Source organism: Piliocolobus tephrosceles, chromosome 16, assembly GCF_002776525.5.
Source record: "Piliocolobus tephrosceles isolate RC106 chromosome 16, ASM277652v3, whole genome shotgun sequence".
Taxonomy (NCBI): Eukaryota; Metazoa; Chordata; class Mammalia; order Primates; family Cercopithecidae; genus Piliocolobus; species Piliocolobus tephrosceles.
In genome coordinates this window covers 34,115,139-34,134,626 of record NC_045449.1, presented here as the reverse complement: position 1 = coordinate 34,134,626, position 19,488 = coordinate 34,115,139, and the positions used below count along the sequence as shown (strand labels likewise).

At 46.5% G+C, this 19,488-nt stretch overlaps 2 protein-coding genes across 5 annotated transcripts in view; one reads left to right on the top strand and one right to left on the bottom strand.

Annotated features, from left to right (window-relative positions):
• TUBD1 (tubulin delta 1) overlaps window positions 1-6,752 on the bottom strand; it is a 33,072-nt gene extending 26,320 nt beyond the window's left edge. The window contains exons 1-3 of the mRNA XM_026456746.1: window positions 6,584-6,752; window positions 4,326-4,536; window positions 1,976-2,123 (exon numbers count right to left, since the gene is read on the bottom strand). Of these exons, the coding sequence (XP_026312531.1) occupies window positions 1,976-2,123; window positions 4,326-4,536; window positions 6,584-6,592 (368 nt within the window). The 5' untranslated portion in view covers window positions 6,593-6,752. The remainder of the gene's footprint in view (window positions 1-1,975; window positions 2,124-4,325; window positions 4,537-6,583) is intronic.
• Window positions 6,753-6,873: 121 nt separating this feature from the next.
• Window positions 6,874-19,488, top strand: part of RPS6KB1 (ribosomal protein S6 kinase B1) — a 45,898-nt gene continuing 33,283 nt past the window's right edge. For 3 of the 4 annotated variants that reach the window (XM_031934270.1, XM_031934271.1, XM_031934273.1), the window contains exon 1: window positions 6,874-7,153. In XM_031934270.1, the coding sequence (XP_031790130.1) occupies window positions 7,013-7,153 (141 nt within the window). In that variant the 5' untranslated portion in view covers window positions 6,874-7,012. Of the gene's footprint in view, window positions 7,154-7,622; window positions 7,752-19,488 lie in introns of all 4 variants that reach the window. The other variant, XM_031934272.1, reaches the window with a different exon arrangement.

The following is a 19,488-nucleotide window of genomic DNA, read 5'->3' as shown; positions in this document are numbered from 1 at the left end:
TTTTTTTTTTTTTTTTTTTTTTGAGACGGAGTCTTGCTCTATCACCCAGGCTGGAGTGCAGTGGCCGGATCTCAGCTCACTGCAAGCTCCGCCTCCAGGGTTCACGCCATTCTCCTGCCTCAGTCTCAGCCTCTTGGGTAGCTGGGACTACAGGCGCCGCCACCTCGCCCGGCTAGTTTTTTGTATTTTTTAGTAGAGATGGGGTTTCACCGTGTTAGCCAGGATGGTCTCTATCTCCTGATCTCGTGATCCACCCGTCTCGGCCTCCCAAAGTGCTGGGATTACAGGCTTGAGCCACCGCGCCTGGCCACCCCACCTCTTTTCTCCTTTTTGAGTTAGGGTCTTTTTCCATCACCCAGCCTGGAGTGAAATGTGAAGGGCAGTGACACAATCACAGCTCACTGCAGCCTGGCCTTGACCTCTCAGGCTCAAAAAATTCTCCCATCTCAGCCTCCTAAGTAACTAGAACTACAAGCGCATGCAACCATCCCTGGCTAATTTTTTTTATTGAGATGCAGTCTTGCCCTGTTGGCCAGGCTGGAGGGCTGTGGCATGATCTCTGCTCACTGAAACCTCTGCCACTTGGGTTCAAGTGATTCTCCTGCCTCAGCTTCCCAATTAGCTGGGACCACAGACGCAGTCCAGCACGCCCAGCTAATTTTTTTATTTTTAGTAGAGACGGTTTCACCATGTTGGCCAGGCTGGTCTCAAAGTTCTGACCTCAAGTGATCCACCCGCCTCGGCCTCCCAAACTACTGGGATCACAGGCAAGAGCCACCATACCCAGCCGCCCGGCTAATTTCTTTTTTTTTTGAGGCAGATTCTCACTCTGTTGCCCAAGCTGGAGTGCAGTGGCGTGATCTCGGCTCACTGCAACCTCTGCCTCCCGGGTTCAAGTGATTCTTCTGCCTTAGCCTCCCAAGGAGCTAAGACCATAGGCGCAGGCCACCACACCCATCTAATTTTTTAATTTAAAACGTTATTTTTTATTTTTTGAGATGGAGTTTTTTTTTTTTTTTGAGACGGAGTCTCACTCTGTTGCCCAGGCTGGAGTGCAGTGGCCGGATCTCGGCTCACTGCAAGCTCCGCCTCCCGGGTTCACGCCATTCTCCTGCCTCAGCCTCCCGAGTAGCTGGGACCACAGGTGCCCGCCACCTCGCCTGGCTAGTTTTTTGTATTTTTTAGTAGAGACGGGGTTTCACTGTTAGCCAGTGTGGGGAAAAGAGAGGTCAGCCTGTTACTGTGTTATTATAGATAGAAGTAAGTTTAAGAGACTCCATTTGGCTCTGTATTTGAGATGCTGTTAATTTGTGACTCTACCCCCAATCTTGTCCTTGCTAGAGACATCGCTGTGGTAATTAAGGTTTAAAGGATTTTGGGCTGTAAGGAATGTGCTTTGTTAGGCAAATGCTTAAAGCCTGCTTGTGGTTGAAGGTCAGTACCATTCTCTTAAATCTCAGTAAAAGAAAAACATCTGTCTCCTGCCTGTCCCTGGGCAAATGGAACATCTCCGTGTATCTCTATGTCTTACTGCTGATTTACTCCCTTATCTTTTGAGCAATAAATACTGAGGGAACTCAGAGGCCAGTGCCAGTGTGGGTCCTCTGTAAGCACAGCACTGGTCCCCTGGGCCCTGCTTTTCTTTCTCTATACTTTGTCTCCGTGTCTTATTTCTTTTCTCAAGTCTCTTGTTCCACCTAACGAGAAGCACCCACAGGTGTGGAGGGGCAGGCCACCCCTTCAGCCAGGATGGTCTCGATCTCCTGACCTCGTGATCCGCCCGTCTCGGCCTCCCAAAGTGCTGGGATTACAGGCTTGAGCCACCGCGCCCGGCCTGTAAAATCAAATTCTAAATCTAAAACAGCAATTTCAAGATTATGTGCTTGGTATATCAACTGTACAGTTCTAACTTCGCTATCTATTAACCGACTGTGTAGCTGTCACTAAATTGAAAATCACAAGAAATTATTCTTACCCATATGCCCAGTTGTTTCCAGAACCTTGTTTTTGACAGAAGCATGCATGTTGACCATATTTCCATCGGCCAGACTGGGCAGCCTTTGACAGTGTTTGATTGATAACTTTGGGTTCCATGTCAACAAGAACAGCCCGGGCAATTGGAACTAGAGGGGGAAAACAAAAACAAAAACATCAAAAGAAAAAATATTTCTTACATCTTATTTGGGTAACTCAGAGCATAAGTGTCCAAATACAAAAAAAATAAAAAATAAAAAACTCCAGGGGTTGGAGATAGAAAGATCTGCCATACTGCTTAGAAATCCCAGTGGGCAGCAGCAGGCATATGCAGATGTTCACCAAGCCCAGCATTTGCTAAACAGGCTGAATGAGTCCGGGCCTAAAAGAATACCTGGATCAGATTAGCCGGACGTGGCGGCACGTGACTGTAATCCCAGCTACTTGGGAGGTTGAGGCAGGAGAATCGCTTGAAACTGGGAGGTGGAGGTTGCACTGAGCCAAGGTTGCACCACTGAACTCCAGCATGGGCAACAGAGTGAGACTCTGTCTCAAAAAAAAAAAAGGAAAAAATAAGAGTACCTGGGTCAAGACTACAAACATATGCTGAATGCTTATGATGTGCCACGGACTGTGCTGGGAATACGGAGATGAAGACATCACACTAGCCTTAGAAAGGGCAGGTGGGAGGCTGGGCGTGGTGGCTCATGCCTGTAATCCCAGCATTTTGGGAGGCTGAGGCAGGTGGATCATTTGAGGCCAGGAATTAGAGACCAGTCTGTCCATCACAGTGAAACCCTGACTCTACTAAAAATACAAAATTGGCCGGGTGCAGTGGCACATGCCTGTAATCCCAGCACTTTGGGAGGCTGAGGCGGGTGGATCACCTGAGGTCAGGGGTTCAAGACCAGATTGGCCAACATGGTGAAACCCTGTCTCTACTAAAAATACAAAAAAATTAGCTGGACGTGGTGGCAGGCTCCTGTAATCCCAGCTACTTGGGAGGCTGAGGCAGGAGAATTGCTTGATCCTGGGAAGCAGAGGTTGCAGTGAGCCAAGATTGTGCCACTGCACTCCAGCCTGAGCAATAAAAGCAAAACACCATCTCAAAACAAACAAACAAACAAAATACAAAATTAGCCAGACTTGGTGGCATGTGCCTGTAATCCCAGCTACTCAGGAGGCTGAGGCACGAGAATTGCTTGAACCTAGGAGACAGAGGTTGTAGTGAGCTGAGATCACGCCACTGTACTCGAGCTTGGGCAAGAGTGAGACTCCGTCTCAAAAAAAAAAAAAAGACTTGTGGGAAAGATAAACACATCAACACTTAATCACACTGCAACATGATATGACCAAACAAATCCACACCAAAGGAGCATCATATTTGGAGGTACAAAATTCCATGGGTACAACATCCAGCTCAGAACTGTTGGACCAGAGGATGGAGAAGGATAGGGTAGAAGTGATAGATGCGGATGAAAAGTAGGTAGGGCTCAATCTTGGAAATCTTTATAGGCAATGCTAGAAGAGCTTGAACTTTATCTTTTAGGCCATGATAAACCACCACAACTTTTTTTTTTTTTTTGAGACAGAGTCTTGCTCTGTTGCCCAGGCTGGAGTGCAGTGGCGTGATCTTGGCTCACTGCAAGCTCCGCCTCCTGGGTTCACGCCATTCTCCTGCCTCAGCCTCCTGAGTAGCTGGGACTACAGGCACCCGCCACCACACCCAGCTAATTTTTTTTGTCTTTTTTACTCAACTCAGGCATGGTGGCATGCACCTGTACTCCAACCTGGGTAACATAGTGTAGCAAGAACCTGTCTCTACAAGAAAAAGAAAAAAAGAAAAGAAAAACAGTAGTTGAATCCGGTGATTCGGAGGTCACTGGAAACCTTTTTTAGAGCAGCTTCAATGGTGCTATGAGGCAGAAGCAGGATCACAGGTGATTAAGCAGGGTCCTCTTTTGAGAATCTTAGATGAAAGGCAAAGAGATAACAAGGGAGACGAAAGCTATAGTCAAGAGATGAGTTTTGTTTCGTTGGTTTTAAATTGGTGAGATCTGAGCATGTGGAAGGGAAAATGCCACTGGAAAAGCAAAGATTATTAACACAGAAATGAAAAGCAAAAACAAAGTCATTCCCTAGTGAGATGGGAAGGAATGGGGTTTGAAAAGCATGTGGAAGGGAAAATGCCACTGGAAAAGCAAAGATTATTAACATAGAAATGAAAAGCAAAAACAAAGTCATTCCCTAGTGAGATGGGAAGGAATGGGGTTTGAAAACCATGTGGAAGGCCTGGCTTTGAAGGGGTTGGTTCTATCAGAGTAAAGGAGAGGACTGTGGGCCACACCTACCTCCATTCTCCTCCTCACTGAAGAATCTCTCTTTGCAAGATGCTTGATATGCCTCATTCTCTCTCTTACAGCAGAGTCCATGAGAACTGTGTGAGTCTCTAAGCAAAGCATCAAAAACTTCAAAACCAATCTGATTGCCACACTGACCAAGTTGCACTGTTACAATTGACATGCTGAGCCACAAACTAGGTGTATTACCTCTAAAAACAACCTGTAATCGAAAAAAAATAGGCTTTGAGAACTACTACATTACTAATAAGAACAAATAAAATGCCATATGTGTTAATTATATATCAATAAAAAGTCTTTTTTTTTTTTTCCCCTGAGATGGAGTCTTGCTTTGTCGCCCAGGCTAGAGTGCAGTGGCACACTCTCGGTTCACTGCAACCTCTGCCTCCCAGATTCAAGCGATTCTCCTGCCTCAGCCTCCTGAGTAGCTGGGATTACAGGCACGTGCCCCCATGCCTGGCTAATTTTTGTATTCTTAGTAGAGACAGGGTTTCACCATGTTGGCCAGGTTGGTCTTGAACTCTTAACCTCGTGATCTGCCCACCCCGGCCTCCCAAAGTGCTGGGATTACAGGCGTGAGCCACCGCACCCGGCCCAAAAAGTCATTTTAAAATGCCACATACATATATAATGTTGGAGATGGAACAGCTGCATTGCCTAAAGAGCCAGTCATTCAAGGAAGTTATCTTACTCTCTATATGGTTTTGGAATTTGTGATTTACTGTACATGAATCCATTCATACACAGCTCAATAGTTTCCAAAATCTGATTTATACTCAATTTTTTCCTAAACATACATTTAAAACAGAACATTCTCCTCAGTTGAGGTGTGATAAAAGAAAAAAAGAGGCTGGGTGCCGTGGCTCACACCTGTAATGCTAGCATTTTGGGAGGCTGAGTTGGGAGGATCACGTTAGCCTGGCTGTTCTAGACCTGGTCAACATGGCAAAACCCTGTTTGTACAAAAAATACAAACATTAGCTGGGCGCGGTGGTGTGCGGCTGCAGTCCAAGCTACTCAGGAGGCTGAGGTGGGAGGATCACCTGAGCCTGGGAGGTCAAGGCTGCAGTGAGCCAAGATGTTGCCACTGCACTCCAGCCTGGGTGACAGAGTGACATCTTCCTGTCTCAAAAAATAAAATAAAATTAAAAAATAAAAATAAAAACAAGACAAAACAAATGCCGATTGAAGAAATTAGTAGTACCACCCTTCACACCACAAGAACATGTAGAATGCAGAAGTGAGCTCAACATTGCACATTCAATTAACATTAATTTTCTCTCTTCTAAATATGACTTATGCTTTCTCCACTAGTCTAGCCTGGTAACTTTAGTAAAACCTGTAAGAAAGATTTTGTGGGCCGGGCGCGGTGGCTCAAGCCTGTAATCCCAGCACTTTGGGAGGCCGAGACGGGCGGATCGCGAGGTCAGGAGATCGAGACCATCCTGGTCAGGAGATCGAGACCATCCTGGCGAACAGGGTGAAACCCCGTCTCTACTAAAAAAATACAAAAAACTAGCCGGGCGAGGTGGCGGACGCCTGTAGTCCCAGCTACTCGGGAGGCTGAGGCAGGAGAATGGCGTAAACCCGGGAGGCGGAGCTTGCAGTGAGCAGCCACTGCACTCCAGCCTGGGCGACAGAGCGAGACTCCGTCTCCAAAAAAAAAAAAAAAGAAGAAAGATTTTGTGTTTAGCTCAGGTAGGACAGCAAGAAAGATGGAGCTTGGAGAAAGAAAACCATATGAAATATTAACTGGGCGCAATGGCTTATGCCCGTAATCCCAGTACTTTGGGAGGTCGAGGCGGGAGGATCACTTGAGCCCAGGGATTCCAGACCAGCCTGGGCAACATAGCGAGACCCTGTCTCCTTTTAAAAAAGAAAGAAAGCAAAAGAAATATTAGAGCAGGTCCTCATTATTTTTACCTAGGAAAATAGATAATTTTTGATAAAGACTTCACATCAGGTCTATGCAACACTGGAAATGAGCCGTGGGTTGTGAGACAGACTCTGTGCTTAAAATGTCAAACGGCAAAGTAGGTATTTTATTATCCTCATTTTACAGATAAGGAAACTGAGGCTCTGAAAGGTTACTGACTTTTCCAAGGCCACGCCACAGAACTGGTAAACAGCAAAGCCAAAAGGTCTCCCGTTCCCCACGGGCCCCAGCAGTTCCCCACACGTAACACAACTCACCGCCAGACGCGGACAAGCACTTCTGTCCCGTTCAAACTTCAGACCAACCTACTCACCATGCGCATGCTCACTTTCAACACGAAACACCTGAGAACGAATGCGCATGTTCCATAAACGGAGAGTTTTTGTTGTGTATATATTTTTTCCTATTCAGAAAGATTAATTACGCATGTTCAATTTCAATTTACGAACTTCAGATATGGTACGCATGCTCAATGTCCAACGAAAGCTTTAGCTGACAATGCGCGTGCTCTAGTCTCCAAGCGCGGCTTCGGCTGGTGTTTTGCGCATGTTTCTGCCAGCACCTGGACCCTGGCGATATTGCTGCGCATGTCCACTGCCCACAGTTTGGCTTCACGGAACCCTGTACGCATGCTCCTGCGCTGAACTTTAGGAGCCAGTCTAGGGCCTAGGCGCAGACGCACTGAGCCTAAGCAGCCGGTGATGGCGGCAGCGGCGGTGGTGGCTGCGGCAGGTCCGGGCCCATGAGGCGACGAAGGAGGCGGGACGGCTTTTATCCAGCGCCGGACTTCCGAGACAGGGAAGCTGAGGACATGGCAGGAGTGTTTGACATAGACCTGGACCAGCCAGAGGACGCGGGCTCAGAGGATGAGCTGGAGGAGGGGGTGAGGCCCGGGTCCCCGGGGGCCCGAGGTGACAGGGCCGGGGTGGCGGCGCGGGCGCAGGAAGCGCGGTGTGTCCTAGAGCGTGGAGACTCAGGGGGGCTCCTGAGGAGCTGAGGGTCGCGCGGCCCGAGACAGGGGAGCGGGCGGGGCGGACATGGCCCTAGGTGTGAGGCCTCTGCGGGGCTCGCAGGTGCAGGTCGCACCCTTAGCCCCAGGTCAGCGCAGCCCCGAACAGTCTGAAGGGGGAAAGAGAACGGACGCGTGGTCGATTCCTCGAGCTGCTGGACTTGAGTGTGGCGGGGCGCGCGTGGCGTGAGCGTGTGTTGGGGAGACGGGGGCTACGCTTGCTGGGTGTCCCGTAAGTGCAGGTGAAGTGTGGAGGGTTTCCCTTCGAGTCTAGAATTTCAAGTATTAAATCTTCAGATCTCCCACAACCACCTCTCTTCTCGGCCTGTCGCTTCTCTCCTAGGAAGCGCTCAGCTGTTAGAAGTGACAGCTGAAAACTTCTGTCGGGAGTAGCGCTGCCGCTGCTGTTACAGCCACCAGGAGTTTTATTTCGGGAGCAAGGGGGCTCTGCTGCATCTTCCAATCTTCCAGGGTTTGTTTGTTTGCTTTTTTTTTTAAAACCCCCTTCCGTGTGACTTTTTAAAATAAGCATTTATGAGGACACACGGCACTTGTAAACCTTTCCCCAAGTTGAAGATGTCTATATTTTTTTCAGAATAATTAATGTAATTTTGGGGTGAAAAAAAAAAACAGTGTTGACAGCCTTGATTTAGCTTGCCAGAAATAAGTTGCCTGAACAGAGACTTGTGAATGGTGGTACGAGGGCTTTCCTTGCTGTAATTTAGGGTACTAAATTTAGAATTGTATTTCCTAATGCATAGCTTGCTTTTACCTTGACTGGCTTAGTGGTTTGTTAATCTTTATGGAGTATCTTTTTTTTTTCTCTAGATACATTTATCAAAAAATGACAAATTGCACTTGAAGTTCAAAAATGTTGTCATACTAAACCACTGATCCTGGACCAACTGATCATCAGTTGATAACCTCTTGGTAGTTTAGCATCTAAATTCCAATGTCTAGTTGAATACATGGGTTAATGACTGATGTCAGATGTTTGCTCTAATTACATAGGGGCTTCCTTTCCCTTGCCTCACCCTCGGTTTTTTCCTCTGACACCTGCCCTACTGTTGACAAAAGATTGAGATGGTATATATAAAGAACTTTGAACACTTTAAGAAACTAAGTGGCCTAAAATAATACGTTCTTTATGTTTGTTTAATACTGTTCTTTATGTTTGTTAACTAAGTGGCCTAAAATAATACTGTTCTTTATGTTTGTTTAATACTGTTCTTTATGTTTGTTTGTTTGTTTGTTTGTTTTGTTTTGTTTTGAGACTGGGTCTCACTCTGTTGCCCAAGCTGGAATGCAGTGGTGCAATCTCAGCTCACTGCAATCCCAGCCTCCCGGGTTCAAGCGATTGTCATGCCTCAGCCTCCCGAGTAGCTGGGATTACAGGCATGCGCCACCACGCCTGGCTAATTTTTGTATTTTTAGTAGAGATGGGGTTTCACCGTATTGGTCAGGCTGGTGTTGAACTCCTGACCCCAAATGATCCACCAGCCTTGACCTCCCAAAATGCTGGGATTATAGGTGTAAATCACCGTACCTGGCCAATACTGTTCTTTTCATAATCAAATGAGACTAAATCAAAATCACATGGTTTAGAAAGTGGATATTGAGGTGTGCGCTTTTTCTTTTCTTTCTTTCTTTTTTTTTTGAGACAGTCTTGCTCTGTCACCCAGGCTGGAGTGCAGTGGCATGATCTCGGCTCACTGCAACCTCTGCCTCCCGGGTTCAAGCAATTCTCTTGCCTCAGCCTCCCGAGTAGCTGGGACTACAGGTGCATGCCACCACACCTGGCTGATTTTTTGTATTTTTAGTAGAGATGGGGTTTCACTGTGTTAGCCAGGATGGTCTCGATCTCTTGACCTTGTGATCCGCCCACCTTGGCCTCCCAAAGTCCTGGGATTATAAGCGTGAGCCACCGAGCCTGGCTTTTTTTTGAGACAGGGTCTCCCTCTGTCTCCCAGGCTAGAGTGCAGTGCCGCAATCTCGGCTCACTGCAGCCTCTGCCTCCCGGGTTCAAGCGATTCTCCTGTCTCAGCCTCCTGAGCAGCTGGGATTACAGGGGCGCATCACATCACCCGGCTAATTTTTTGTATTTTAGTAGAGACGGGATTTCACCATGTGGCCCAGGCTGGTCTTGAACTTCTGACCTCAGGTGATCACCTGCCTCGGTCTTCCAAAGTGCTGGGATTATAGGTGTGAGCCACCCAACCAGGCTTTTTATTTTATTTTATTTTATTTTAATTTTTTCTGAGACACAGCCTCACTGTGTAGCCCAATCTGGAGTGCAGTGGCCCGATCTCCGCTCACTGCAGCCTCAACCTCCCGGGCTCAAGCGATTCTCATGCCTCAGCCTTCTGAGTAGCTGGGACTACAGGCGCACACCGCCATGCCTGGCTAATTGTTTGTATTTTAGTAGAGATGGGGTTTCACCATGTTGCCCAGGGTGGTCCCAAACTCCTGAGCTCCAGTGATCCACCCGTCTTGGACTCCCAAAGTGCTGGGATTACAGATGTGAGCCACTGTGCCCCGCCAGTGTGTGCTTTTTTTTTTTTTTTTTTTTTTTTTGAGGCGGAGTCTCGCTCTGTCGCCCAAGCTGGAGTGCAGTGGTCGGATCTCAGCTCACTGCAAGCTCCGCCTCCCGGGTTCACGCCATTCTCCTGCCTCAGCCTCCCGAGTAGCTGGGACTACAGGCGCCCGCCAGCTCGTCCGGCTAGTTTTTTGTATTTTTTAGTAGAGACGGGGGTTTCACTGTGTTAGCCAGGATGGTTTCGATCTCCTGACTTCGTGATCCGCCCATCTGAGCCTCCCAAAGTGCTGGGATTACAGGCTTGAGCCACCGCGCCTGGCCGCCAGTGTGTGCTTTTTTAATGATGTTTTCATACGGAATTCCAGTTAGCCTCTTAATCGAACATAATGGTACACTAAATACAATTGGAAACAAATATGAGATTACTTTCATTATGTATACCATATACCATACTCTTATCAGTTATGTTGGTTCTCTATGACAGTGGCTTTGGGACAGGGCATGGGAGAAAACTGGATAGGAAGGTGCTTTATATCTTGATTAGTTGAACTGATAGAATTTCCAGAATGGGTTTATTCTCTTTTTTTTTTTTTTTTTTTTTTTTAGACGGGGTCTTCTTGTTTTATTCGCCCAGGCTGGAGTGCAATGGCGCAATCTCGGCTCACTGCAGCCTCCACTTCCCAGATTCAAGTGATTCTCCTGCCTCAGCCTCCCGAGTAGCTGGGATTACAGGTGCCTGCCACCAGGCCCGTCTAATTTTTGTAGGTTTAGTAGAGACGGAGTTTCTCCATGTTGGTCAGGCTGGTCCGGAACTTCCAACCTCAGGTGATATGCCTACCTCGGCCTCCAAAAATGCTGGGATTACAGGTGTGAGCCACTGCGCCCGGCCAGGTTTATTCTTTTTTGAAAGTACAGTACTGCATTAAAATTCCTGTATGAACTGGGACTTTTTCTTTTCACTTTCTTGTTGTGTTTCAAGAGCAGTAGGTGTTCCAGGGCTTTTGTCCTGCTGGGTACAAGCAAGTAGGATTTTGAGAGGGTATGAGGAGGAGGTCAGAAAAATTGGTGGAAATAGGAAAGAGAAAGAAATATAGCCCCGACCTTGGGGAGAGAAAGTTTGGGGAAAGAGCAAAGGCAATTAAAGAGGATTTTGAGGAAGAGACTTCTGTAAAATATGTCTTAGCAACACTTTTTGGAGTTGAAAATGTTTCTTTTTAGTGTGTTATTCTAAGAGGTGCCTCAAGATGGATAATGGAAGATTTGGAGTAGAATTGGGTTGGCAATCCAAGGAGATTCAGTGACATCCAGATTACCCTGAAATTAAAAAAAAAAAGAATTCCGGAAAATGAGAGAAGTTTAGATTCTTAGAAAATCTTCTAATAGTTCTATTTGTGAATTTTTAGCCTTTATTTATTACACAAAGTTTTTAACCATCGGTGCATATCAGAGTAGTCTTCCTCATTTTATAGTAAGGAAGCTGAGGCACGGGCCGGATGATAGCCAAAGATCGCATAGTGGTAGTGTCTTCTGACTCAATTCAGCAAGCTTCATTGCACGGGTTCTTCACTGCATTTACTAGTCATGTTTATAAAGTTCCTCTTTGTGGTATGTCAAAAGTGAATTCATATTCCTTTGGCCATACTCACTCTGTGATCTGGAGTAAATTCCTTAATCTCAGATGTTTTCTAGAAAACCTGAGGGTTACATGAAATAAGTACATAAAGTACAGTACTCTCAAAATATCCTGGTGTGGCCGGGCGCGGTGGCTCAAGCCTGTAATCCCAGCACTTTGGGAGGCCGAGACGGGCGGATCACGAGGTCAGGAGATCGAGACCATCCTGGCTAACACGATGAAACCCTGTCTCTACTAAAAATACAAAAACTAGCTGGGCGAGGTGGCGGGCGCCTGTAGTCTCAGCTACTCGGGAGGCTGAGGCAGGAGAATGGCGTAAACCCGGGAGGCGGAGCTTGCAGTGAGCTGAGATCCGGCCACTGCCCTCCAGTCCGGGCGACAGAGCAAGACTCCGCCTCAAAAAAAAAAACAAAAAAAACCAAAAAAAACCTGGTGTATTAAGCAATTAGCTAGTTCACAGAAATACAGCTTGTCTTGTCATTGCTAAGGAACCAATCATTCAGATTTACCCTCATATGCCTAGAGACTTAATAATTGCAGTTAAACTAGAGGTGCTGTAGTTTTACAACTGTAGTATCATAGTGTGTATTTTTTTTTTAAATAATTGATCCCATTTAGAGAGATGTGCCTTTCAAGGTACATTACAGAGTGACTGTGCATTAGTAAATATAGGTATTTACATAGTTTAATTCGTCAGAGATTAAAAGATGAGAAGACTAAACTGATACATTTATGGACAAAGTTGAATATCTGCTACCTAACTTAAAAAAGATCCTGGCCGGGCGCGGTGGCTCACGCTTGTAATCCCAGCACTTTGGGAGGCCGAGGCGGGCGGATCACAAGGTCAGGAGATCGAGACCACGGTGAAACCCCGTCTCTACTAAAAATACAAAAAATTAGCTGGGCGCAGTGGCGGGCGCCTGTAGTCCCAGCTACAAGGGAGGCTGAGGCAGGAGAATGGCGTGAACCCAGGAGGCGGAGCTTGCAGTGAGCCGAGATCGCGCCACTGCACTCCAGCCTGGTGGACAGAGTGAGACTCCCTCTCAAAAAAAAAAAAAAAGATCCTGTTTAAGGCTGGGCTCTGTGGCTCACGCCTGCAATCCCAGCACTTTGGGAGGCCGAGGCGGGTGGATTACAAGGTCAGGGGCTGGAGACCAGCCTCGCCAATATGGTGAAACCCAGTCTCTACTAAAAATACAAAAATTAGCCAGTCATGGTGGTGCACACCTCTAGTCCCAGCTACTCAGGAGGCTGAGACAGGCGAATCTCTTGAACCCAGGAGGTGGAGGTTGCAGTGAGCCGAGATCACATCACTGCACTCCAGCCTGGGCGACAGAGTGAGACTCCATCTCAGGAAAACAAAAAAAAAAGATTCTGTTTAAATATCTCAGAGGAATATAATCAAAGCCTATTGGTAAGAGGGGAGTTTTTGAGGGGAGGGTGTCTTTTTTGTTTGTTTTTTTGTTTCACTGTTGATGATATCATTTGGGGCAGTGAATTGAAACTAAGGAGAAGTTTTCCTTCAGAGAATTTAATTAGATTGCAAAAATATTGGAATCTTCTCTGCTCTCTATATAGCATTAAGAGTAGTAGAAAACTGTAATCCAGCCGGGCATGGTGGCTCAAGCCTGTAATCCCAGCACTTTGGGAGGCCGAGACGGGCGGATCACGAGGTCAGGAGTTCGAGATCATCCTGGCTAACACGGTGAAACCCCGTCTCTACTAAAAAAATACAAAAAGCTAGCCGGGCGAGGTGGCGGGCGCCTGTAGTCCCAGCTACTGGGGAGGCTGAGGCAGGAGAATGGCGTGAACCCGGGAGGCGGAGCTTGCAGTGAGCTGAGATCCGGCCACTGCACTCCAGCCTGGGCAATAGACAGAGACTCCGCCTCAAAAAAAAAAAAAAAAGAAAACTGTAATCCAATTTAAAAAATTCTCACTTTGTACTCTAATTCAGAATTTGAAATAATCTCATATTTGAAGTAATCAAATATGAGATTACTTTCATTATGTATACCATATACTATACTCTTATCAGTTATGTTGGTTCTCTATGACAGTGGCTTTGGAGCAGGACACAGGAAAAAACTGGATAGGAAGGTGCTTTATATCTTCATTAGTTGAACTGATAGAATTTCCAGAGTGGGTTAGTGGGTTTATTCTTTTTTTTTTTTTTTTTTTTTGAGACGGAGTCTTCTTGTTCTGTTCGCCCAGGCTGGAGTGCAATGGCGCAATCTCGGCTCACTGCAGCCTCCACTTCCCGGATTCAAGCTATTCTCCTGCCTCAGCCTCCCGAGTAGCTGGGATTACAGGTGCCCGCCATGACACCCAGCTAATTTTTTGTATTTTTTTGGTAGAGACGGGGTTTCACCATGTTGGCCAGGCTGGTCTCGAACTCCTGGCCTCAGGTGATACACCCGCCTTGGCCTCCCAAAGTGCTGGGATTGTAGGTGTGAGCCACCGTGCCTGGCCACAGCAACTATTTTTTAAATAACCCAAGAGTTTAGGCAAAGTTCTACCCTTTCTTCCATTTCCTCTAAGTTACTGAATCTTGTCAATCCTAATGAACACAGTAAAGACGTTGGATAGGCCCATAAAGCTTAAGATAGCAGAAAAAAATTAGGAAAGAGTTTCCTGGCCGGGCAGGGTGGTGCCACCCTGGGAGCACTTTGGGAGGCCAAGGCAGGCAGATCACCTGAGGTCAGGAGTTTGAGACCAGCCCGGCCAACATGGTGAAAACCCCATCTCTATTAAAAATAAAAAAAATCAGCCAGGCCTGGTGTCAGGCACCTGTAATCCCAGCTACTCGGGAGGCTGAGGCAGGAGAATCGCTTGAACCCAGGAGGCGGAGGTTGCAGTGAGCCAAGATCACGCCACTGCACTCCAGCTTGAGGTACAAGAGCGAGACATCATCTCAAGCAAAAAAAGGAGTAAAGAGTTTCCTGTGAGAGTTGTCAGTATGTATTACGTAATGTTAGCTGACACTTCTTGTGTGAGATTTCTAAAGGTAATACTGAGTAGCAGAAAAGATTTGTGCCTCAAATCCTTCTGTCCTAGATGGTAATAGTAAAAGTTACTAGCACAATATGCAGGTGCCAGCATTACAGGTCTGGCCAGCTCAGGAAATGAAACATAGCTACAGGGCATGTCTTGTGAGGTGGCTTCAAAACCATGGTTCAGTCTTAACTACTCTGTAGTCTTTAATTTAGAATTAAATAAAACTGACATTAAAGAAAAAACAATTATGTCATACCAGTTTTATCACATCTGAAAGAAGTTAGTCTTTTGTCATAAAAGTGAAGCCATCCTAGGTGATTATATAGGGCAACAAAGACAAAAAAACCGTTAACCATGACCACCCCCATATCCCACACACAAAAGAAACTGTATCCGGTTAAAATGGTGAGAATTGGTTTTATTCCTCTTGATACTGCCCCATCTCTTTGCCTGTGTATAATCATGAAATGTACATTCCTGGTATTACATGTTATTGTGATTTGTTCATACCATGAGTGAGTTATGACTAAAATTTTGTGTTTTGGGGGCATTTGAACATTTATTCTATAAGAATACTATCAATTTTTGGCTGGGTATGATGGCTCATGCCTGTAGTTCCAGAACTTTGGGAAGCTAAGGTGGAAGGATCATTTGAGGCCAAGAGTTTGAGACTAAGCTGGCCAACAAAACAAGACCCCATCTGTACAAAAAATTAAAAAAATAAATAATGGGCATAGTAGCACACGCCTGGCCCTAGTGACTCCAGAGGCTGAGAAGAGATGATCACTTGAGCCCAGGAGTTTGAGGATGCAATGAGCTGTGATCCTACCACAGCACTCCAGCCTGGGTGACAGAAATCTAGTTGCTAAACACACACACACACACAGACACACACAACTATCTGTTTTTGTTGTATATGTTGGCTGTGTACTGGTAGTTTTGAAGAAAGATTATTCACTTTAATATCTTAATTACTCTAAAATTTGGACACGGTTGCTTAAAGACTTGTAATTTTTTAGAGTCTATTTTCTTATTTTGAGATGGAGTCTCACTTTTGTCACCCAGTCTGGAGTGCAGTGGCGCGATCTCGGCTCACTGCAGCCTCCGCCTCCTGGGTTCAAGCGATTCTCCTGCCTCAGCTTCCCAAGTAGCTGGGATTACGGGTGCCCACCACCAGGCCCAGCTAATTTTTGTATTTTTAGTAGAGACGGGGTTTCTCCATGTTGGCCAGGCTGGTCTCGAACTCCCGACCTCAGGTGATCCGCCCGCCTCAGCCCCAAAGTGTTGGGATTACAGGGGTGAGCCATGCGCCTGGCCTGGATTCTCTTTTCAATTAGTTGGTATCCTTTCGTGTAAACTGAGAGTTCATAATCAGGTTAGATTCATTTTAAAGCTATATATTGTAATGTCAATAACTGAAATTCTGCTGCCAAGTTTTTTGTTGTTTCTACAATTCAGTGACTTTGAGTATATTTACAGAGTTTTGCAACCCTCACCACAATAAGGTTTTAGACATTTTTACCACTCGGCCGGGTGCAGTGGCTCAGGCCTGTAATCCCAGCACTTTGGGAGGCCAAGGCAGATGGATCACCTGAGCCTGGCCAACAGGGTGAAATCCCGTCTCTACTAATAATACAGAAATACCCAGACATGGTGGTGCATGCCTGTAATCCTAGCTACTTGGGAGACTGAGGCAGGAGAATCGTTTGAACCCGGGAGGCGGAGGTTCCCGTGAGCCGAGATTGCACCACTGCACTCCAGTCTGGGCGACAGAGTCAGACCCTCTCTAGAGTCTCACTCTGTCACCCAGGCTGGAGTGCAGTGGCACGATCTCAGCTCATTGCAAGCTCCGCCTCCCGGGTTCACGCATTCTCCCGCCTCATAGCTGGGACTACAGGCGCCTGCTACCACGCCTGACTAATTTTTTTCTATTTTTAGTAGAGACGAGGTTTCACCGTGTTAGCCAGGATGGTCTCAATCTTCTGACCTTGTGATCCGCCCACCTCGGCCTCCCAAAGTGCTGGGATTACAGGTGTGAGCCACCGCGCCTGGCTGAGACCCCATCTTTAAAAAAAAAAAAAAAATTTTACCACCCTCTGAAGAAATTTTGGGGCCAGGCGTGGTAGATGGATCCCATGAGCCTAGGAATTTGAAATCAGCCTGGGCAACGTAACAAGACCTTTTCTCTGGGGAAAAAAAAAAAAAAGAAACTTTTGGCCAATTTTCTTACTTCTGATTCTCACCCTCAGCCCCAGCCAACTAACTAATCTATTTCTCATCTCTATAGATTTGGCTTTTCCAGGCCCAGTATGGTGGCTCATACCTGTGATCCCAACACTTTGGGAGGCCGTGGCAGGAGGATCACTTGAGACCAGCCTGGGCAACATAGTGAGACCCTGTCTCTATGAAAAATAGAAAAAAATTATCCGACTTGGTGGTGCGTGCCTGTAGCCTCAGCTACTTGGAAGGGTGAGGTTGGATGATTGCTTGAGTCTCCAAGGTTGAGTTTGTGGTGATCCTGCCACTGCACTTCAACCTGGGGAACAGAATGAGACCCTATCTCTAAAACAAAAAAAAAAAAAGCTTTTTCTGGACATTCCATACAGATGGAAAAATGGAATCACATAGTGTATGACCTTTTATATTTGGTGGCCTTCTTTTTTTTTTTTTTCTTTTGAGACAGAGTCTCACTCTTCACCTACGCTGGAGTGCAGTAGTGTGATGTCTACTCACTGCCACTTCTGCCTCCTGGGTTCAAGTAATTCTCCTGCCTCACCCTCCTGAGTAGCTGGGACTACAGGCGTGCACCACCACACCTGGCTAATTTTTGTATTTTTAGTAGAGATGGGGTTTTGCCGTGTTAGCCAGGCTGGTCTGAAACTCCTGACCTCAAGTGATCTGCCTGCCTCGGCCTCCCAAAGTGCTGGGATTACAGGCATGAGCCACAGCACCTAGATGCTTCTTTCACTTAACATAATGTTTTTGAAGATCATCTATGTTGTAACATGTATCAGTACTTCATTTCTTTTTAGGGCCAAATAGTTATTCCATTGTATGGCTACAATGCATTTTGTTCATCCATTCACCAGTTGATGTTCATTTGAGTTATTCAGATGTTCACTTGAATTGTGAATTAAGCACTTTTTTTTCTTTTCTTTTTTTTTTTTTTTTTGGAGGTAGGGTCTCGCTCCCTTGCCCGTACTGTATGTCGTGCAGTGGCATGAAACAGCTCGCTGCAGCTTTGCCCTCCTGGGCTGAAGTAATTCTCCTGCCTCAGTCTCTCATGTAGCTGGGACCACAGGCATGTGCTACCATTCCCAGCTAATTTTTTGATTTGTTGCAGAGTTGGGGGCCTCGTGATTTTGTCCAGGTTGGTTTTTTTTTTGTTTTTTGTTTTTTGTTTTTTTGGGAGACAGAGTCTTGCTCTGTCACCTAGATTGGAGTGCAGTGGCATGATCTTGGCTCAATGCAACCTCCACCTCCTGGGTCAAAGCGATTCTTCTGCCTCAGCCTCCCAAGCTGGGACTATAGGCGCACACCACTATGCCCAACTATTTTTTGGATTTTTAGTAGAGACGGAGTTTCCCCACGTTGGCCAGGCTGGTCTCGAACTCCTGACCTCGTGATCTGCCCGCCTTGGCCTCCCAAAGTGCTGGGATTACAGGTGTGAGCCACCACGCCCGGCCCCAGGTTGGTTTTAAACTCCTGGCCTCAAGAAGTTCTTCTGCCTCTGCCTCCCAAAGTGTTGGGATTATAGGCATGAGCCACCTCGCCTGGCCTGAAAAAAGCTTTTAGAAGGCTGGGTGTGAGGCTCGTGCCTATAATCCCAGCACTTTGGGAGGCTGAGGCCGGCGGATCTCTGGAGTCCAGGAGTTCCTGACCAGCCTGGTAACATGACGAAATCTATTCTCTACAAAAAATGAGCCGAGGCTAGGCACGGTGGCCTGTAATCCCAGCACTTTGGGAAGCTGAGCTGGGTGGATCATGAAGTCAGGAATTTAAGACCAGCCTGGCCAAGATGCTGAAACCCCGTCTCTACTAAAAATACAAAAATTAGCCGGGCATGGTGGTGGGTCCCTGTAATCCCAGCTACTCAGGAGGCTGAGGCAGAGAATTGCTTGAACCCAGGAGGCGGAGGTTGCAGTGACCTGAGATAGCATCACTGCACTCCAGCCTGGGCGACAGAACGAGACTCCGTCTCAAAAAAAAAAAAAAAAAAAAATGAGCTGAGCATGGTGGTATGCACTTGTAGTCCCAGCTGTTTGGGAGGCTGAAGTGGGAGGATCACCTGAGCCCAGGAGGTTGAGGCTGCAATGAGCCGTGATCGCACCACTGCACTCCAGCCTGGGCGATACAGTGACACCCTGTTTCAAAAAAAAAAATTTTTATGAACATTTGTGCCCAGATCTTTGTGGAGCATATACTTTTCATTTTTTTTGAGTAGATATGTTGGAGTAGATTTGTTAGGTCATACAGTCGTAAGTCTATGTTTAATTTTTTAAGAGACTAACTTTTCCGACGTGGTTGCACCATTTTACATTCTCACTAGCACTGTATGCAGGTTCCAGTTTCTCTACATCATTCCCCAGCTTACTTTTCTTCTTTATTATCTATTGTTATCCTAGTGGGTATGAAGTAGTTTCTTAGTGTGGTTTTGATTTGCATTTCCCTAACAACTAATGATGTTGAACATCTTTTCATTTGCTTATTGTTCATTTGTATATTTTCTTTGGAGAAATACCTATTCAGATCCTAGCTCATTTTTCAAAAATTGGGTGTGTCATCTTTTTCTTTCTTTTTTTTTTTTTTTTGAGATGGAGTCTCGCTCTGTCATCCAGGCTGGAGTGCAGTGGCCGGATCTCAGCTCACTGCAAGCTCCGCCTCCCGGGTTTACGCCATTCTCCTGCCTCAGCCTCCCGAGTAGCTGGGACTACAGGCGCCCACCACCTTGCCCGGATAGTTTTTTTGTATTTTTTAGTAGAGAAGGGGTTTCACCATGTTAGCCAGGATGGTCTCGATCTCCTGACCTCGTGATCCGCCCGTCCC